We start from the raw sequence: 18005 nt of genomic DNA, 5'->3' as shown, positions 1-18005 counted from the left end.
TTATAGCGTTTATAGCGTCGGGTGCATGGCGGGCGCGGATCTATAAATAGTATGAAATAATTTGCGTGGATTTATGGTGGGCGGACGGTTCATGCATACACACGGATTAGGATGGCATAAACGCTCATCCACGCATCTCTAGTGCGCGTGTATTAACCCATTGATACCTGATGCAGCATTTGTGTGTGTATCCCTTTAAGACCGCGAACCGCGTTAACGCGGTTCGCGGTCTTAAAGGGACACGCACACAAATGAGGGATATACACGCAAATGCTGCATCAGGTATCAATGGGTTAATACTGTGTCCTATATATGTGTATGTTTAATGGTAAGCAGGGCTGTCGTCTCCTGGTATCCCGCTCATCTCCCTGGGTGTTCTGTGTTCTGTGTCTGCACGGTGACAGATGACAGGCTGCCTGCATGGATCTGAGCAGGCAGGCGGCACAGAATGTGTGGAGAAAAAACCCTGATAGGAGGCAGAGCTTGACACAAATCACTGATTGGAATGGAACACAATCCACATTTTAATCTGCATTCTCACTGGAGAGTTTGTCTGTTTGTTTGGATCACTGTATGGAGTAGGGGTGCACCGATCGATCGGCAAGCAATCTGTATCGGCCGATTTTTACCTCAAATATGCGATCGGCTGATTGCCGATATTTCGGCTGATTGCCGATATTTTTGTATATTAATAAAAAAAAAAAAAAAAAAAAAAGCCCTATCACTAATCAGGCTTTCCAACGATATAAAATACAATGCCAATTGGTATTATTAAAGGGGAGAAATAATCGACCGAAATAACGTTTCCAAACTTTTTTTGAGGAGTTTATATAGCGGTGATCGGTGATCGGTGATCGGTGATCGGTGATCGGTCGATGATCGGTTGGGCAGATATTTCCCATAGGCGATCGGCAATCGGTGATCGGTGGCAAAAAACGTGATCGGTGCACCCCTAATATGGAGTGTTTGTTTGTTTGTTTGTTTGTTTGGATCACTGTAAGGAGTGTCGACTGGGAATGAAAAGTAGAACAAGCAGGGGGAGAAAAATGTGGAACAGCACGCTAGCTAAGCATATACTGTAGGTACAGAGAATAAAATATACAGTATATGTATGTAGCTAAGCATATACTGTAGGTACAGAGAATAAAATATACAGTATATGTATGTAGCTAAGCATATACTGTAGGTACAGAGAATAAAATATACAGTATATGTATGTAGCTAAGCATATACTGTAGGTACAGAGAATACACTAGGGATGTTCATCAGTTATCGAAAATCGATAATTGATCGTTAAGGAATGGAATCGATCATGTGGAATTCTTATCGATTTTGTTATTATTAAAAAAAAAAAAATTGCGGACTAGGTTTGGGTGGAATTCGTTCCTCCTCGCCCCACTCCATTGCACAGCCGACTAACGTGAGGTGGAGCTTCATATAGTCTCTAGTTTTCTGGCTGGGCACGGGCCTTTGTGCCAACAAAACTGTTTTAAACATGGGGAATTAACACCGGCATGCGCCGGGGACAGCAGAGTGTTGGAGAGGAGACACATTTAAATAAAGAGTTCATTGAGGAGAACACGTTGTCTTTCATATTTTCTGCCATAGGCATTCATTTTGTTAAAAAAATAAAAAAAATAAAAAAATAAAAAAATATTATTATTAAAGCAGCTACGAGCAACTTTTTCGATTGTTATTAAAGCAGCTACGAGCAACTTTTTCGATTGTTATTAAACAGTATAAATTTAATATCAATGCATCACATCTTACCTCTAATAGTCGACGAGACCAAAGCCGTGTGTATCTGAGATTGCTCCCTTAGGTGATTATTAAGTCTATAGTCTGTCTAAACTCGCGCCAACAGGGGGCTCTCTAGAGCGACCGGACCGGGTAACCCGGAAGTGAAACGCGGAAGTGAAACCAGGAAGTGAAACGCAGCTGCCTTTTTACGCCGTTTGCGCTGCCTAGCAACATAACATAAACAATGTGAACGCCACGCATACTCGCGGGAACATCTCTCGTTATATTCTAACAGGTTTTTTGGAAGTTATTTTGTGGTTATGGCCGAAGTGGCTGCTGCAAACCGTTTCATTTCAATTCCTGATCTGCCCTGGCTACAGACACACTAACACTGGCCGATTCACTCGGGGTTCAAGCGAGACTACTCTGCGTTGGTATCGTCGACTATTAGAGGTAAGATGTGATGCATTGATATTAAATTTATACTGTTTAATAACAATCGAAAAAGTTGCTCGTAGCTGCTTTAAACAGTATAAATGTAATATCAATGCATCACATCTTACCTCTAATAGTCGACGAGACCAACGCAGAGTAGTCTCGCTTGAACCCCGAGTGAATCGGCCAGTGTTAGTCTGTCTGTAGCCAGGGCAGATCAGGAAGTGAAATGAAACGGTTTGCAGCAGCCACTTCGGCCATAACCACAAAATAACTTCCAAAAAACCTGTTAGAATATAACGAGAGATGTTCCCGAGAGTATGCGTGGCGTTCACAATGTTTATGCTGTTGCTAGGCAGCGCAAACGGGGTAGGCAGGCAGCTGCGTTTCACTTCCGGGTTTCACTTCCGGGTTACCCGGTCCGGTCTCTCTAGAGAGCCCCCTGTTGACGCGAGTTTAGACAGACATAGACTTAATAATCACCTAAGGGAGCAATCTCAGATACACACGGCTTTGGTCTCAGCTACTATTATAGGTAAGATGTGATGCATCAATATTGTAATTATACTGTTTAATAACAATCGAAAAAGTTGCTCGTAGCTGCTTTAATATGATCGATAATCGATAATTGATCGTTAATTTCCCCCGATTTTCGATTATGGAAATTTTGCAAAATGAACATCCCTAGAATATACTATACAGTATATGTATGTAGTATATACTGTAGGTACAGAGAATACACTATACAGTATATGTATGTAGTATATACTGTAGGTACAGAGAATACACTATACAGTATATGTATATGTAGTATATGAGTAATGCAAGTGTCCACATGTATGTAATTCAGTATCACTTTACACTGCATAAAGCATGTTAGCAATTAGCGTGTTATCCATTCCCATGTGTCAAAGTATGTACTCTGAACATGTCTGCACCGATATGTCGCCAAGGCAAATTCCTCTACGTTTATTGTACTTGGCAATGAAAGTGATTGTGATTCTGATCATACTGTAACATTAGCTTCGTAACTTTCTTCTCAAGGAGATACCAGAGAAGCCAGCTATATATAGGCTAGCCAGCTGTTATCTTTTAAATACAGAAAGCGACAAACCCATATTTGCCGTTGCTGGTGGCAGACAGACGTCTCCCTTTTCTGCCTGCTCAGCTCCAGAGTTGAGAAAACGGTTACTGATAGCAAATGTGTCTTTTTCCTATGAGATAAATATATGCAGCGACTGAGTCAGTACTCGTCTCTCACGTCCGCTCTGATTGAATTTGAGCAGATTATCAGGACAAGATGAAGCACTATAATATAACACTCTTTGAAGTTGGAGCGTCTGGCTGTTGGGCATCTGTATTCTGAGGTGTCAGAGAAGACATCTTTCATGGGATGACTTGATCAAGTGCCATGAAGACATTCTGGCCATGTTCACACTAGGAGGCCAAATCTGATTTGTGAACTTTAGTGACCTATTAATGACTTTATCCAGATTGGTTTTATGAGTCTGGACGCTCCAAGTCTGATTTGTGTCACTTGTCCCAAACCACATATGGAGGTAGTTTCCAATCTGCTTCAAATGTGCTTTTGACTGATGTGACTTCAGTGCGGACGCGCAGATCCACCAAATCTGATTTGAACGTCACTTGCAACTCGTCATCAAATGTTTCTGCGCAGGAAAACCACGTCACCAACGTACGTATTTACTGACGCCCACGTCGTTACCATAGCAACCCATGCAGATAGGCTGTTTAGGTCTGGACACACAGATCCGACTTGAGAATCAGATTTGTGGCAGTGCGGACACACTCCCAAATCAGATTTGGGAAACCAATCAAGATAATGATGATTAATGACTTTATCAGCAAATCGGATTTGCCTGTAATGTGAACATGGCCTCTGTACCACTGGTATTCTTTCAATTGTTTGTAGGAGCAAAGCTACATTGAGTGTCAAAACCTGAACACGTGTTCTGTAGGTTAGTGTAGAGGTAACTCAACAGCCACCGCGGCGGAGACCCGGGTTCAATTCCCGGCAGCGGTACTTCCGGCTTGGTCAGAGACCTTCCTACAGACACAATTGGCTGTGTCTGCGGGTGGGAAGTCGGTGTGGGGTATGAGTCCTGGTGGCTGCACTAGTGCCTCCTCTGGTCGGTCGGTGGGTGCCTGTTTGGGGGGAGGGGAATAACGTGTGGCTCCTAAGGTTTTGTTGGGTCTAGATTCGTGTATTGTTTCTTGTGCCCAGGGCAGCGGTTCACAACCTTTTCTGACTCATGGCCCATTTGAAAATCTCAAAAATGTTGGTGGCCCACATCTGGCCCTAAACACAGTACGGAGGCCAAACAATGAGGCCATTTACACCTGGCGCTAACATGCGTTTTCTGTGATCAGATTGCAATCAGATTGTGTTTTATCACTTGAAATGCCAGGTGTAAACACCCCCAAAACGCATTGAAGAAGGATTGCAATCTGATCGGCCAAACCACCTCCGGAGGTGGTCAGGGGATGCATTGTGTACACATTGAACACAAGTGTAAATGCAATGTGTCCTCTCAATCTGGATACAGCAACTTTATGCGGATTGAGAGGACAACCATTTGTGCAATCTGATTGCAATCAGATTGCAGAAAATGCATGTTAACGCCAGGTGTAAATGGAATCAGGCTGAAGTGATAAAATACAATCTGATTGCAATCTGATGGCAGAAACCACATGTTAACGCCAGGTGTAAATGGCCTCAATGTGTTTTCAGAGCACAATGGAGATATGCATTCTCATAGGTCTACATAATAATAATAAAAAAATTACCCCACAAAAATCGTAATGTTTTGCAAATGATTTGGCGGCCTGCTTGAAATACCTTGTTGGCTATTTTGGAACAACATTTTTCGGAGGATTACGTTGGGATTATGTTATGCCTGCTTGATTATCTTTATGCCTGGTTGATGTCTACTGTGCTGTTAGATGATGGCAGAATGTTATTATTATATATTTATATATATTTATTATTATGTTATTATCTTATTATTATGTGTCTGAATAATCCCATGAGGGATGGGTCATGTAAATGACGAGACACGAAAATAAAAATTCATTCATTCATTCATTCTTCGCTGTCAAGCGGCTGGCGACTGCACATGTATCGGAGGAAGCATGGTGCTAGTCTACGGCTCTCCCCAGATCGGCAGAGGGGGCGGAGCAACGACCGGGACAGCAGGGGGAATTGGCTCAGTACAATTGGGGAGCAAATGGGAGAAAAAAATGAAAATGAAAATGTGTAAGCTTGATACTCGGGTACATGTAGTAGCACATATTGGATTTCACGGCTTCTTAACACTATGGAACATAGTCTGCCATGATCATAGTCAGCGCATCATCCTCTGCGCTGAGAAGATAATCGGATGCAACCTGCCATCCCTCCAGGACAGGGGTGGGCAATTATTTTTCATGGGGGGCCACATGAGAAACCCAGATTGTTGCCGGGGGCCGAACAAATATTGTCATGCCGTAACCCATGGATGGGTAACTTTGATGATAGAGAGGGCCACAAAAAATGTCCTCGCTACCAGGTTTGTCTTGAAGCTAAATAAATCCAAAACCAATGAGTTATTTGAGTTATTTAAATGTCTACTTCAATGGAGCCTTTTAGTCATAAAGATTATTGAAAGATATTCCATATTCCAGACTGAAATGCTATAACAGAAGTGGAGTATTGGCCAGAATATGACATGAACATTTGGACACTTATTCAGCGGGTATCTTGCATGTTGCGTTCAGGTGCACTGTGTGTGTAAAAAAAAAAATCCATCGCGGGCCACACAGGTGGCGCCCGCGGGCCGCATCCGGCCCGGGGGCCGTATTTTGCCCATGTGTGCTCCAGGACCTGCATGTAGCCAGGACACTGAAGCGGTCTCGCAAGATCATGGCTGACCCCTCCCACCCTGGCCACAAACTCTTTAAGACACTCCCCCACGGCAAGAGACTGAGGTCTGCCAAGACCAGAACCACCCGCCACAAGACCAGCTTCTTCCCAACCGCCATCAGCCTCACCAACAAGGCCCGGAAACCCCTTCCACCAAGGACCTCACCAACAACCCCCCCCCCCCCCCCCCCCCCACACACACACACACACACACACACAAACTCACTACCTCCTCCTAAACTCAACTGAACTCCCCCCCCCCCCCCATAAAACTGGAACTCATATCTAATTTAATGCCTGTCTAACTGGGACTGTAAATGCATGTAAATTCCCTGCACATTTAATGCCTATTTAACTTAGCCTGTAAATCTAATGTACATTCAATGTAAACTCTATTTAACTCCGACTGTAAATTCATGTAAATCCACTGCCTATTTAACGTCTATTTAACTCTGTCTGTAAATCTCATGTAAATCCAATGTAAATTCATATTTATCATCCACAGAACACTTCACCACTCATGTACATATTGTATATACGGTATATTTACTCGATTTGATTGCACTTGCAACCTTGCGATTGTCTTTAGTTACCTTCCTACTTCTTATATCTGTATATTGATGTGACCGCTACGCTGCATACAGACACTAAAGACAAATTCCTCATATGTAACTTGCATACTGTGGCAATAAAAGTGATTCTGATTCTGATTCTGATGATACAATGCTATAACCCAAAATACATGGCTTACTCAGCTCAGGTGCAGCAGAGTGTTGGGAGGATTTTGGAAGCTCACCTGCACACTTGGTCCTGCTGACGAGGGGCGGCCCGGGTGGTCCGGTGCCCCCCTCCCCGGGCCGAGTCAACAGCACGCTGATGTGATACTCCGTGTCTGGATCCAGGTGCCACAGCTTGTAGGTGACCATGTTGACCGCGTGCACCTCGCTCCACGGCGACTGGTTGGCGCGGTACTCGATCTCCTTCCTGATAATGGGGCCGTCTCCCAGGATGGAGTTGGTGTTGAGCTGGATGATCAGGTAGGTGGAACCGCCTCGCAGCAGCTGGGGCGGAGCGATGGGCGACGGGGGAACTGTGAGAGGAGGAAACAAGGAGGGGTTTTTATTGTGTGACACATATTTGTATTAGTACTAGGGCTGGGTTCAAAAAATCGATTCTCCGATTTTTAATCGATTTTTATTTTAATCCTTTGATATCGATTCATATGTCCAGAGATCGATTTTTATTTGTATTTTTATTTTTTAATAAACAGGCTAAAATAATATGCTGTGTGTGGTAGTTGAAACAGTTTTCAAGTTTCAAGTTGACGTTTATTTATGTTTGTAGTTGAAACAAAAACATAAATACTGTAGGCTACATGAATGGAAATGTTTGATCATTAATATCTACTTTTAAAAATTATATAGGCTGAAATCAAATCACTGTGCATCATTGTGAAAGTGTCATTATTGACAGATGAAAAGGCTGTTATTTACCCTTTGTCACCACCTGGTGAGTAAATATATGTGTAACTAAAACCATTAAAACTGACAACAGGTCTGCAACTTTTTTTTCCCATGTATCTACTTGGCGCAAAAAAGGTTGGGAACCCCTGTGGTACATACTAACTGGACAATCATGTAATTCAGGTTACAGCTCAAAAAACACGTTTTGGTATCACTAACCAAATCGATATTGAAATTAATCAAATCGGAATCCAATCGGGATTAATCGATTCGCAACCTTGTGAATCGGAATCGAATCGATTCTTGAAATTTGAACCAATACCCAGCTCTAATTAGTACAGTAACAGCATCCTGTGCTTTTGCTGGAGAGCCTGAAGCACTGTCTGCTGCACAGTCTGGGGAGGACGATGTTTTACTATTAATCAGTTATGTATGGAAACCGATTTCTCACTTTTAAAACCCATCGAGTCTTAAATGAGTCTCTTGAGACGTTCAGGACGTGAGGGGGTTTAATTGCGTTTAAATAGCAGATTAGTCAGGCCTATTAACAAAACATTCTGAGCCGCCGCATCAATTTCAGCAAAGGGGCAAGTGAAAAAACAGCTGTTGCCTATGACGCTTTGGTATGTGTATGATCTTTGGATACCCGCCATTTGTAAACTGAGGGATTACTGCATGTGTGCCGTATCTGTGGTGCATCTCTTTCACAAAATGAATGTTCTGCCGTGATGAAAGAGGAGACCGCGCGTCACTATGAGCGAAGATGGTGGGGGGAAAAAGCACGGATTCACTTCAGAGCCCACTGGTTCAAATGTCACTTAGTGGCGGATCCGTGCCACTGCGCAATTACACAGGCGGGCAACTGTGTGTGAGAGAGAGAGGAGGAGGAGGAAGGGAATAGAAACGGAAATGAGGACAAAGGATGAGAGAAAGATCAGAGTTAGATCTCTGGGCGTGACTAATCTCTCATTCCTACAGAGGCCCCTGTGTTACTGGCCTCTCTGAGGGCTTTTAACATTACCAGCACCTCACCTCTACTCTGTGTCTATTATGACTGGCCTCTCTGAGGGCTTTTAACATTACCAGCACCTCACCTCTACTCTGTGTCTATTATGACTGGCCTCTCTGAGGGCTTTTAACATTACCAGCACCTCTACTCTACTCTGTGTCTATTATGACTGGCCTCTCTGAGGGCTTTTAACATTACCAGCACCTTACCTCTACTCTGTGTCTTATTAAGACTGGCCTCTCTGATGGCTTTTAACATTACCAGCACCTCACCTCTACTCTGTGTCTATTACGACTGGCCTCTCTGAGGGTTTTTAACATTACCAGCACCTCACCTCTCTACTCTGTGTCTATTATGACTGGCCTCTCTGAGGGTTTTTAACATTACCAGCACCTCACCTCTACTCTGTGTCTATTACGACTGGCCTCTCACATGCTTCCTCCGATACATGTGCAGTCGCCAGCCGCTTCTTTTCACCTGACAGCGAGGAGTTTCACCGGCAGGACGTAGCGTGTGGGAGGATCACGCTATTCCCCCCCAGTTCCCCCGAACAGGTGCCTCGACTGACCAGAGGGCGCACTGGTGCAGCGACCACGACACATACCTATAATCCAGTTGACCACCCGCAGACAAGGCCAGGGAACAACACAGGGGCTCAAACCTGCGACCCTCGTGTGTTGGTAGGCAGGGAATCTACCCATATTTTTCGTAATGTCTGTTATTTTTGTTCCTGTATGATTTGGATTTTAGTTTTTAGTTTTTTTTTCATAATTTATGTCTTTTATTTCCTTACCTTATTAGTATTCACCTTATGTAGCCACGCCCATTTGACCCGGTTGTGTGGCCGTATCAAAACTTCCGGCTAAAAATAAAATAAAATAAAATGGCTGGCTGCTCCAATATCATCTAACTCTGAATTAACTAATAATTTAGCCAATTGTATGCAACATACCAAATAAAAGCAAACGGCAATGTCTAAGAATGCAACGCCATGTAACTGGCTCGTTAAGTCTCACATTCCAGGGAATTACGTTAACGTCTGCGGGTCTTATAGACGTAAGTGGCTCGAGCTGCGCTCGGAGGACAGAAAACCACCTGAAGCTTTCTTTGTTGGAGTCCAGGTATGTTTTACAAGAAAGTGCTCATCATTGTCGACGATAACGTTATCTGACCTGGCTAACAGTGGATACTCGCTTGCTTGCTGTGTACCGAGCTCAAAGTAGTAGGCTACGTTATTTATTTTACCCCCTGCACTGTCCGCTCCAAAAACAACTCTTTTATTTTGCGCCGTAACTGCCGGAAGTGTTAAAAGGACCCGGAAGAATTTGGCCCACTGTAAGGTCTGAACATAAGGTGAATAGCCTAGTTTTGATTTTGCTCTTCCCCTCTGTAGACAGAACTATTCTTAAACTAAACCTTGCTCTCGGTGTTTCAGCACTCCTTCAGTATTTCAAAATGTGCCACCAAGTTTGAAGTCAAAAGGCAACGAGTATAAAACAAATTAAACTTGAGAGACTAGCACCTCCATTTAGAACATTGAGTAAAATCACACACAATTATGGACTAACAAGATGCAATGATTGCCAATAATTTGTCTCGGTCAAAAACTGTGTTGCTCCACGGACAAGGACAAATGTAAAGGCACATTTCAACTAAAAGCAAAGTATTATATCAGAAACTAAAGGAAAATCTAGTCTGTATTCATCAAAAATATTGACTATAGCGCAAATCAACTATTCAGTGTCACTAATATTTCAATGAACATTATTTCAAATACACAAAATCTAAATCTCAAAATTCATAAATATTTTCTTTTAGAATGGCTCAGTGCTACAGTACTTTATCAGCACTCAGATTTATATTTCAAAAGGCTGAAAATCTCTCATCTTCTGTGTTTTTAGGATCGATATATGACCGCTGGGCCACTACAAAAGCCAGCAACATACCTTAGGGAAAAAGATAAAAATGTGTTATTCATTACATACACTGGCTGCAGTCCTCTATAGGGCAATAAGAGAATTTCCTCACCTCTAACATGAGTCCCCCATGAAATCCTATAGGATCCTACAGAGGAGCACTGGTAATTGAAATGAGTGGATCCAACTAATTAAGGGGTGATTAGGCTCTTCTTAGCAGGGCAGTTGGGGGAAAAGGGATTTATTAAAGTCTCGTTAACGGACTCTGTCTCAGCTCCCATGAAACAGAGAGGCAGTCAGCTGAGTTTGAACGTGACTTAAGCCCAATTTATGCTTCGTCTGCCGACACTTTTGAAACGGTCGCCGACAGAAATGAGGACTTGAGTCGACACTTTCAAGTGTCGGCGAGCAGCAGTGTCTGTTACCTGGTGAAATGTCTAGTGTCGCTGACTATGTCATAGTATCGCGCAAGTCTGATTGGCTATATAGACGGCACGCGCTTGACTTCCTTGTTTTGGTTTTCGCTCGATTGAAATGAATGAACGTGTCCCCGCTATTTTTATCAGCCTGTCCTTGACGTATGACTTCGTGAAAATCACAAAGAACGTCGTGACCAATTTCCCAGACAGAGAGGAGGTGAGTTGTGTGGTTGTGTGCTGTTTATATGCGGCTGCAGCCAAGTACGTTACATCTTGCCTCCGAGGTGGTTTCACTGTGCATTTCGTTCCCTCTCTTCTCTTGGCTGTCTGCTTATAGCGTTCAAGTGTCACGTGACCATTGAACCGAGGTGAACGTCCTCTGAAGTATAAATGCAACACCATTTCGTCTGCGACCATGTGCTGAGCGACACTTTCTAATAAGTATAAATTAAGCTTTAGAGCCGGCCACTGCATCTACTCCTGCCGCGGAAATGAGCTGTGCCAAAAATAATATCTGTGTCCTGAATAAAAAGCAAAGAAAGCAACGACGAGCAGATATGTGCAAAATACAATCATACTTTTCTGAAAGAGTTTTGAGAGTCTGAGCACATTACATTATATGGGGATGTCATGGTGCTTCTATCAGCGCATTCACTGATGCCTGGTTTACTGGCAGCTGCTGGAGAGCAGGTTTAGAAACATCCTGGAAAAGAGGCTAAACCCCTCAAGTCACACATCAAACTGTCTGTATCACCACACTCAACCTAATCCACACTGTTACATCCAGCTAGAGGATTTACTTCATGCCACAAACTCCTCTCTCTCTCCTCTCTCTCTCTCTCTCTCTCTCCCGCTCTCTCTCTCTCTCTCTCTCTCATGCTCTCTCTCTCTCTCTCTCTCTCTCTCTCTCTCTCTCTCCCCCCCCCTCTCTCTCTCTCTCTCTCTCTCTCTCTTCTCTCTCTCTCCTCTCTCTCTCTCTCTCTCCCGCTCTCTCTCTCTCTCTCTCATGCTCTCTCTCTCTCTCTCTCTCTCTCTCTCTCTCTCTCTCTCTCTCTCTCTCTCTCTCTCTCTGATCTGCATCAATCTTTTAAATAAGTGATGTTTGGAGGAGCATAGAGTCCTTATTTCCTTTTCTCATCTTCTCTTAGCAGAGGGACTGGAGTTTGGTACATGCCATCAAGCCGTCCTGCTGATCCATGCCATCACAACGCTGTCAGACTAGTGTCCTCTAGTCTAGAGAGAGAGTGGCGTCAGTGGAGGACCAAAATGCGAGACTCATTAGCCAATGAACAGCCAGGAATGGGTCTCGCGCTACTTTTGCATGCTAAAATAAAGCTGATAATGTACAATTTGATTCAAGGGATGAAAAACCCTTTCAAACACAAACTTGCTGCAACTCGACAGTGCTGCTTAATCCAGGACCTTACTTCCTGGAACTCTTGAGAGTAAAAAACTGGTCCATTGGAGTGAATGGAGATGTCGGGACTCTTCTATCTACACGGCTCTGTGTCAGACTGCTGTCAGGCTGTGGGGTTAGAGTGAGTCATGGGAGTGAGGTCACCATCTGTGGTAGATGATATGGAGGAGGGGGGAGGGGGGGTTGCGTCAGAGTCAGAATCAGGTGAAGTGCCTGTGGCAGCTGAGCCTACGTGACGATTCCAGCCTGGCAAACAAACGAATGTGGGAGATTGGGTTCGCCATCGAAAGATCAAGTATCATACAATTTGTGAATAAGGAGCTTCGAGTGAATCCATTTGAAAAACACGTCTCTGCATTTCCAGCCCGATGTTATACAAAACAATATGCTCACCGTGTGGAGTAGAGATGTCCTCCTGACCTACTCTACGCACCGTCTCCACTACTCCAAGCATAAATGACACAAAATCTTTCCCTCTATCTCGCCACTGTGTGACAAGTGTCAAGTGTCGGAGAGCACACTATCTCATGCCTTCTGGTTCTGTTCTTCACTAACAGGATTCTGGGCCAAAATATTTGACTGGTATTTCTAAAGCCTACAAAATAACCCTTCAGCCGGAGGCGGAGCTCGCCATCTTCGGCTGCTCGGACTCTTCTCTGAATTTCCCTACGGCCGTGCAACAGTCTCTGACACAGGGGACAACTGTGTCATCATCCTGAAGGAATGGAAGTCCCCCTCTTCACCCTCTTTTCAATTGTGGCTGACGGATATGACCTATGTTATACGGATGGAGAGACTTAGGTTCTTGAGAGCCAACTCACTTAATACATTTTTGGTTATTTGGGAGCCATTTTTAGCCTACCTCAGTGAGGCTGGGGGCGACGGGTGACTTGCCCTACGATATGTCCTGCAAGCATGTAGATAGATATGTTGTGCGACTGGTAGTATGATACAATACTGAGTGTTAAGAATATGTGTATTTGTTTTTGTTTTCTTTTCTTTCGTCCTCATGTCTATGAGCCTGTCTGTTTGCCTTGTTTGTGTGTTGTAAAAAAAATAAGGCTGCTAAAATAAAATATTGGAAAAAAGAAAATATGTTGGTTCACACCAGGCAAGCTCAGGCTTGGACAGATGAAGCCTAAGGATGAGGCCGGCTCCAAAACAGTGTCATTCCCCCGTTCACGCCCATGTTAAAATGCCCGCGTTTACAACAGGATTAAACATGTTTACAGCCTGGATCAGGAAACCACTTTGGTTAATTGGTTAATTGGTTAATATGGTTAATTGAACCTTTCATGACAAACTGTACGGGGGGGGTGGTTTTATATAACTCGCCTGTTTAGAGTAAAATAGAGCATAGAAAAGACGATCACGGACCCCTGATCTCGCGTTGTCTCAGGAACCAAGATGGCCGCGGCCAAAACGGCAAACTAGAGGCTTCAAAACGCGAGTCCACAAACCACTGGGCGACTTCACGGTGACTCCTTCCATATTTTGTATACGGTCTATGGTTCACACTAGTATCATTGTTTGTTTTGCTCATATCTATGAGATATGAGATATGAGTAATATCTTACCATCAAAAATAGGAAGAAGTGGAGGCCCGGGATGACAGAAAACACATGGAGGGAGACAGACAGAGAGAAGACCAAGAGAGAATGATATGGGTGAGGAAAGGATGGAGATCAGAGTTTACCGCGTTTTACCTTTGACGATGAGCTCAGCAAAGTTAGAGACCCCGGAGCCCCTGGGCGACTGCGTGACACAGCGGTAGAGGTCCTGGTCCGTCCGCTGCACCACCGCCAGCTGGAAGGACGCCACAAAGCGCCGGTGACTCAGGTGCTTGACCGACGCCACTGATGTTACGTCTCCAGTGTGCCTCTGGAAGCAGGGACACAACAGGGTCAGAGACAAGAGGACGGGTTAACACATGTCCCTCTCACACACACACACACACACACACACACACACACACACACACACACACACACACACACACACACACACACACACACACACACGGACACACACACACACACACACACACACACACACACACACACACACACAGCTCTCATGATGTGCAATACACACACACACACACACACACACACACACACACACACACACACAGCTCTCATGATGTGCAATACATACACACACACACACACACACACACACACACAGCTCTCATGATGTGCAATACATACACACACACACACACACACACACACACACACACACACACACACACAGCTCTCATGATGTGCAATACACACACACACACACACACACACACACACACACACACACACACAGTTATAACACTCCTAATATATATGTCAAAGCAAAAATGTATTCACACACACTCACTCACACTAGAGCCAAACCGATACCTGGATTTTGGAGGCCGATACCGATACCGATATTAGGAAGTAAAAAAATTCCGATATCGATATATCGGCCGATATTCTTATATTATATAATACACATTATATTACACAATTATTTTGCAATGATCCCTCAAATATCAAACACTTGACAAAGATATGACTTGACATGACTTGAGATATGTAATGTAGGCAGGATATTTTACAGCTTATCAATCAACTTTATTGTCCAAAATTAAAGATTCAAGATTCAAGATTTTTATTGTCACTCCATGGTACAAGTATCACGTGTGAAATTCTTGTGCTGTAGACTCCGTTTACAACATAGTACAAATATAACAAGGCATATGAGTGCAAAAACAACAAGAGACACAACAAGCAATAAGGCGGTATAGTGATAAGACAAGTCAGAGACAGTGGCATATTCACTGCACATAGGTGCACATGTCGTGTGCATACTTTAGACGTGATTCAACATTTTAAATTCGCCGTATTTGACATACAGGTGCAAATAGCATATTCCTTATTAAACATACAATTAAACTCGGCGTTTTAAATTCGGCGTATTTGACATACAGCCCGAAGGCAGACATCAATGCAATGAAACGGTAAACCGAACTGGGAATTTAATAATTATAAATAACTAGAAATACAAAAACACAAACAGAACAAATATAAAATATAACTTGAGTTAAGAAAAAAGATCAAATATACACGACATGCTGTGTATAACTTAAAAAATACAAAATAAAAAAATATCGGCATATCGGCCGATACCGATATATCGGTTATCGGCCAATATCGGCCGATAATATCGGTGGACCGATATATCGGTCGGGCTCTAACTCACACACGGCACGCACCCAACCATCCACACACACACACACACACACACACACACACACACACACACACACACACACACACACACACACACACGTGTATATATTACCTATTACCGCCCTATGCACAGCTATTTCCCCCCCGAGTCCCAAGACTCTCCTCTAAACAATATAAGCAGGAAAATGCATTTAAATCATCGCTATCTGGGTCAGTTCTCGTTTGAGTTGAGTGATTAAAAAGGATGATTGTCCAATTGCGTTGCAATTTAATTAGAACGAGCGAGAGCATTTCCCTGATTTAATCACATAAAAGAATAATCAGGCTTTAATACAAACAAATGAAATCTTGTTAAAATAATAGTGATTATTATGGGGTGTCATCCCTTAATGGCGCCCATACACAACCTAAGTCCTCCTCGGCGTCCGGCCTTATTGAAGCAAAACGTTTAACAGCCGTTTGATTTGTGAGACAGATGGGTTTGAATGGTTTTAATGCATTAAGGTTTAGTCCGTTTAATAGCGAGTCTAATATAATGGATGAGTAGTGGGGTGAAGAAGTAGACGATGTGTGTTTTTGCTATAGAACTGAAAAGGAAACAGCTTTTTATCGTAGAATACATCTCTGGGAGAGCGGCCGAGAAAAAGAACAAAAACTAGAACGACCGCAACGCGGGCTTATGCCTCCGCCATTAGTTCATTCTTCAGTCCAAATCGCCATTTGAGGCAAATTGGAAGAAATTCCGTCAAGGCGCTCCTGTGATGTTGCGTTACAGAGCTTGGAAATTGGGTGTGTGAGGTCACAGTGACCTTGAACTTTGACCACCAAAATGTAATCCGTTCATCCTTGAGTCCAAGTCGATGTTTGAGACAAGTTTGATTCAATTCCGTCAAGGCATTCCTGAGATATCGCGTTAACAAGCTTGAAAATGGCGTTCGAGAGGTCACAGTGACCTTGACCTTTGACCTTTGACCACCAAAATCTAATCAGATCATCCTTGAGTCCGAGTCGATGTTTGAGGCAAATTTGATGAAATTCCGTCAAGGCGTTCCTCAGATATCGCGTTAACAAACATCGTACGGACGTACGGACGGACAACCCGGATCCATAATGCCTCCGGCCTGGCTATCGCCGGCGGAGGCATAACAAAAGCGAGTTTGGCGCCGGTGGGCGAGCTCAGGGGTTTTACAGAGGAAGCTGCGGAAGTGATCCTGAAGGCTGTAGTTCCTCGAATGGCCACTTGAGGCTGCACCCCGAAAGGGAGTCGTTCCCGTTCACCCCCGCATCGTTTAAATGCCCCACATTGTAACAGGACTAAGCATGTTTACAGCCTCTATAGATAGACTATAGAGACAGTCTGCATGTCTGGGAACGCCCATACAGGCTCTAGGAACGCCCACAATAGACGCTGGGTTAGCCTGGGGGCGGGGTCAGGATGGGGTAAATTCCCCCGTTCTATCCATTCAGCAAAGTTAGAATTTAGCTGATAGCCCAGCCCAGGCAGACACGATCGGGGATTTAACCACCGCAGTAAACGCACATCTGAGCAGACGTCTTGTGTTCTGCTCTAGAACCCCCAAACCTGTAGTTTAGAGCCGCAGCACCGTCCATTTTATTTACAGTCATTAGGGGTGGGAATCACCAGATGCCCACGATACGATACTAAAACGATACTTGAGTCACGATACGATAGTATTGCGATATCACCGATATCGCAATATATATTGGATATTGCGATATATTGAATATTGCGATATTTCGATATATTGTCTAACTCCTTTTCCTACCTTTTCCTTAACCTCACCGGAAGTAAAACATGTTTTTTTGTTTTGTTTTGTTTTGGCCCAAAATGTAGGCTACATTATTAAGCTTCTCTGGACTCAATACGCCACTGCAGGCGCGGACTGCACCATCGGGCGCTTCGGGCAGATGCCCGGTGGCCTGGCATGGCTGCAATTTTTTTTTTTTTTTATATCGATACTTGGCGTCCAAACATCAGTACAATATCGTCAGGAAAAATATCGCGAAACTATGGTGTATCGATTTTCCCCCCCAACCCTATCAATGATTGGTGCAGAGAGTGGAAAAGAGAGAGAGAGGGAGACAGATAGAGAGAGAGAGAGAGAGAGAGAGAGAGAGAGACAGAGAGAGAGAGAGAGAGAGAGAGACAGAGAGAGAGAGGGACACACAGAGAGAGAGAGAGAGAGAGAGAGAGAGAGAGGAGAGAGAGAGAGGGACACAGAGAGAGAGAGAGAGAGAGAGAGAGAGAGAGAGAGACAGAGAGAGAGAGGGACACAGAGAGAGAGAGAGAGAGAGAGAGGGACACACACACAGAGAGAGAGAGAGAGAGAGAGAGAGAGAGAGAGAGACACAGAGAGAGAGAGAGAGAGAGAGAGAGAGAGAGAGAGAGAGAGAGACAGAGAGAGAGAGGGACACAGAGAGAGAGAGAGAGAG

The 18005-nt window shown here is 43.9% G+C and overlaps 1 protein-coding gene across 2 annotated transcripts in view; it reads right to left on the bottom strand.

Moving 5' to 3' along the window:
* Positions 1-18005, bottom strand: part of ptprub (protein tyrosine phosphatase receptor type Ub) — a 372529-nt gene that overhangs the window by 125048 nt on the left and 229476 nt on the right. For both annotated transcript variants that reach the window (XM_083662513.1, XM_083662512.1), the window contains exons 6-7: positions 14028-14202; positions 6894-7187 (exon numbers count right to left, since the gene is read on the bottom strand). In XM_083662513.1, coding sequence (XP_083518639.1) covers positions 6894-7187; positions 14028-14202 — 469 coding nt within the window. The remainder of the gene's footprint in view (positions 1-6893; positions 7188-14027; positions 14203-18005) is intronic.

The sequence above is a fragment of the Poromitra crassiceps genome, assembly GCF_964638095.1.
Source record: "Poromitra crassiceps genome assembly, chromosome: 29".
NCBI lineage: Eukaryota > Metazoa > Chordata > Actinopteri > Beryciformes > Melamphaidae > Poromitra > Poromitra crassiceps.
The sequence above is the reverse complement of the archived record's forward strand: the minus strand, read 5'-3'. Positions and strand labels throughout refer to the sequence as shown.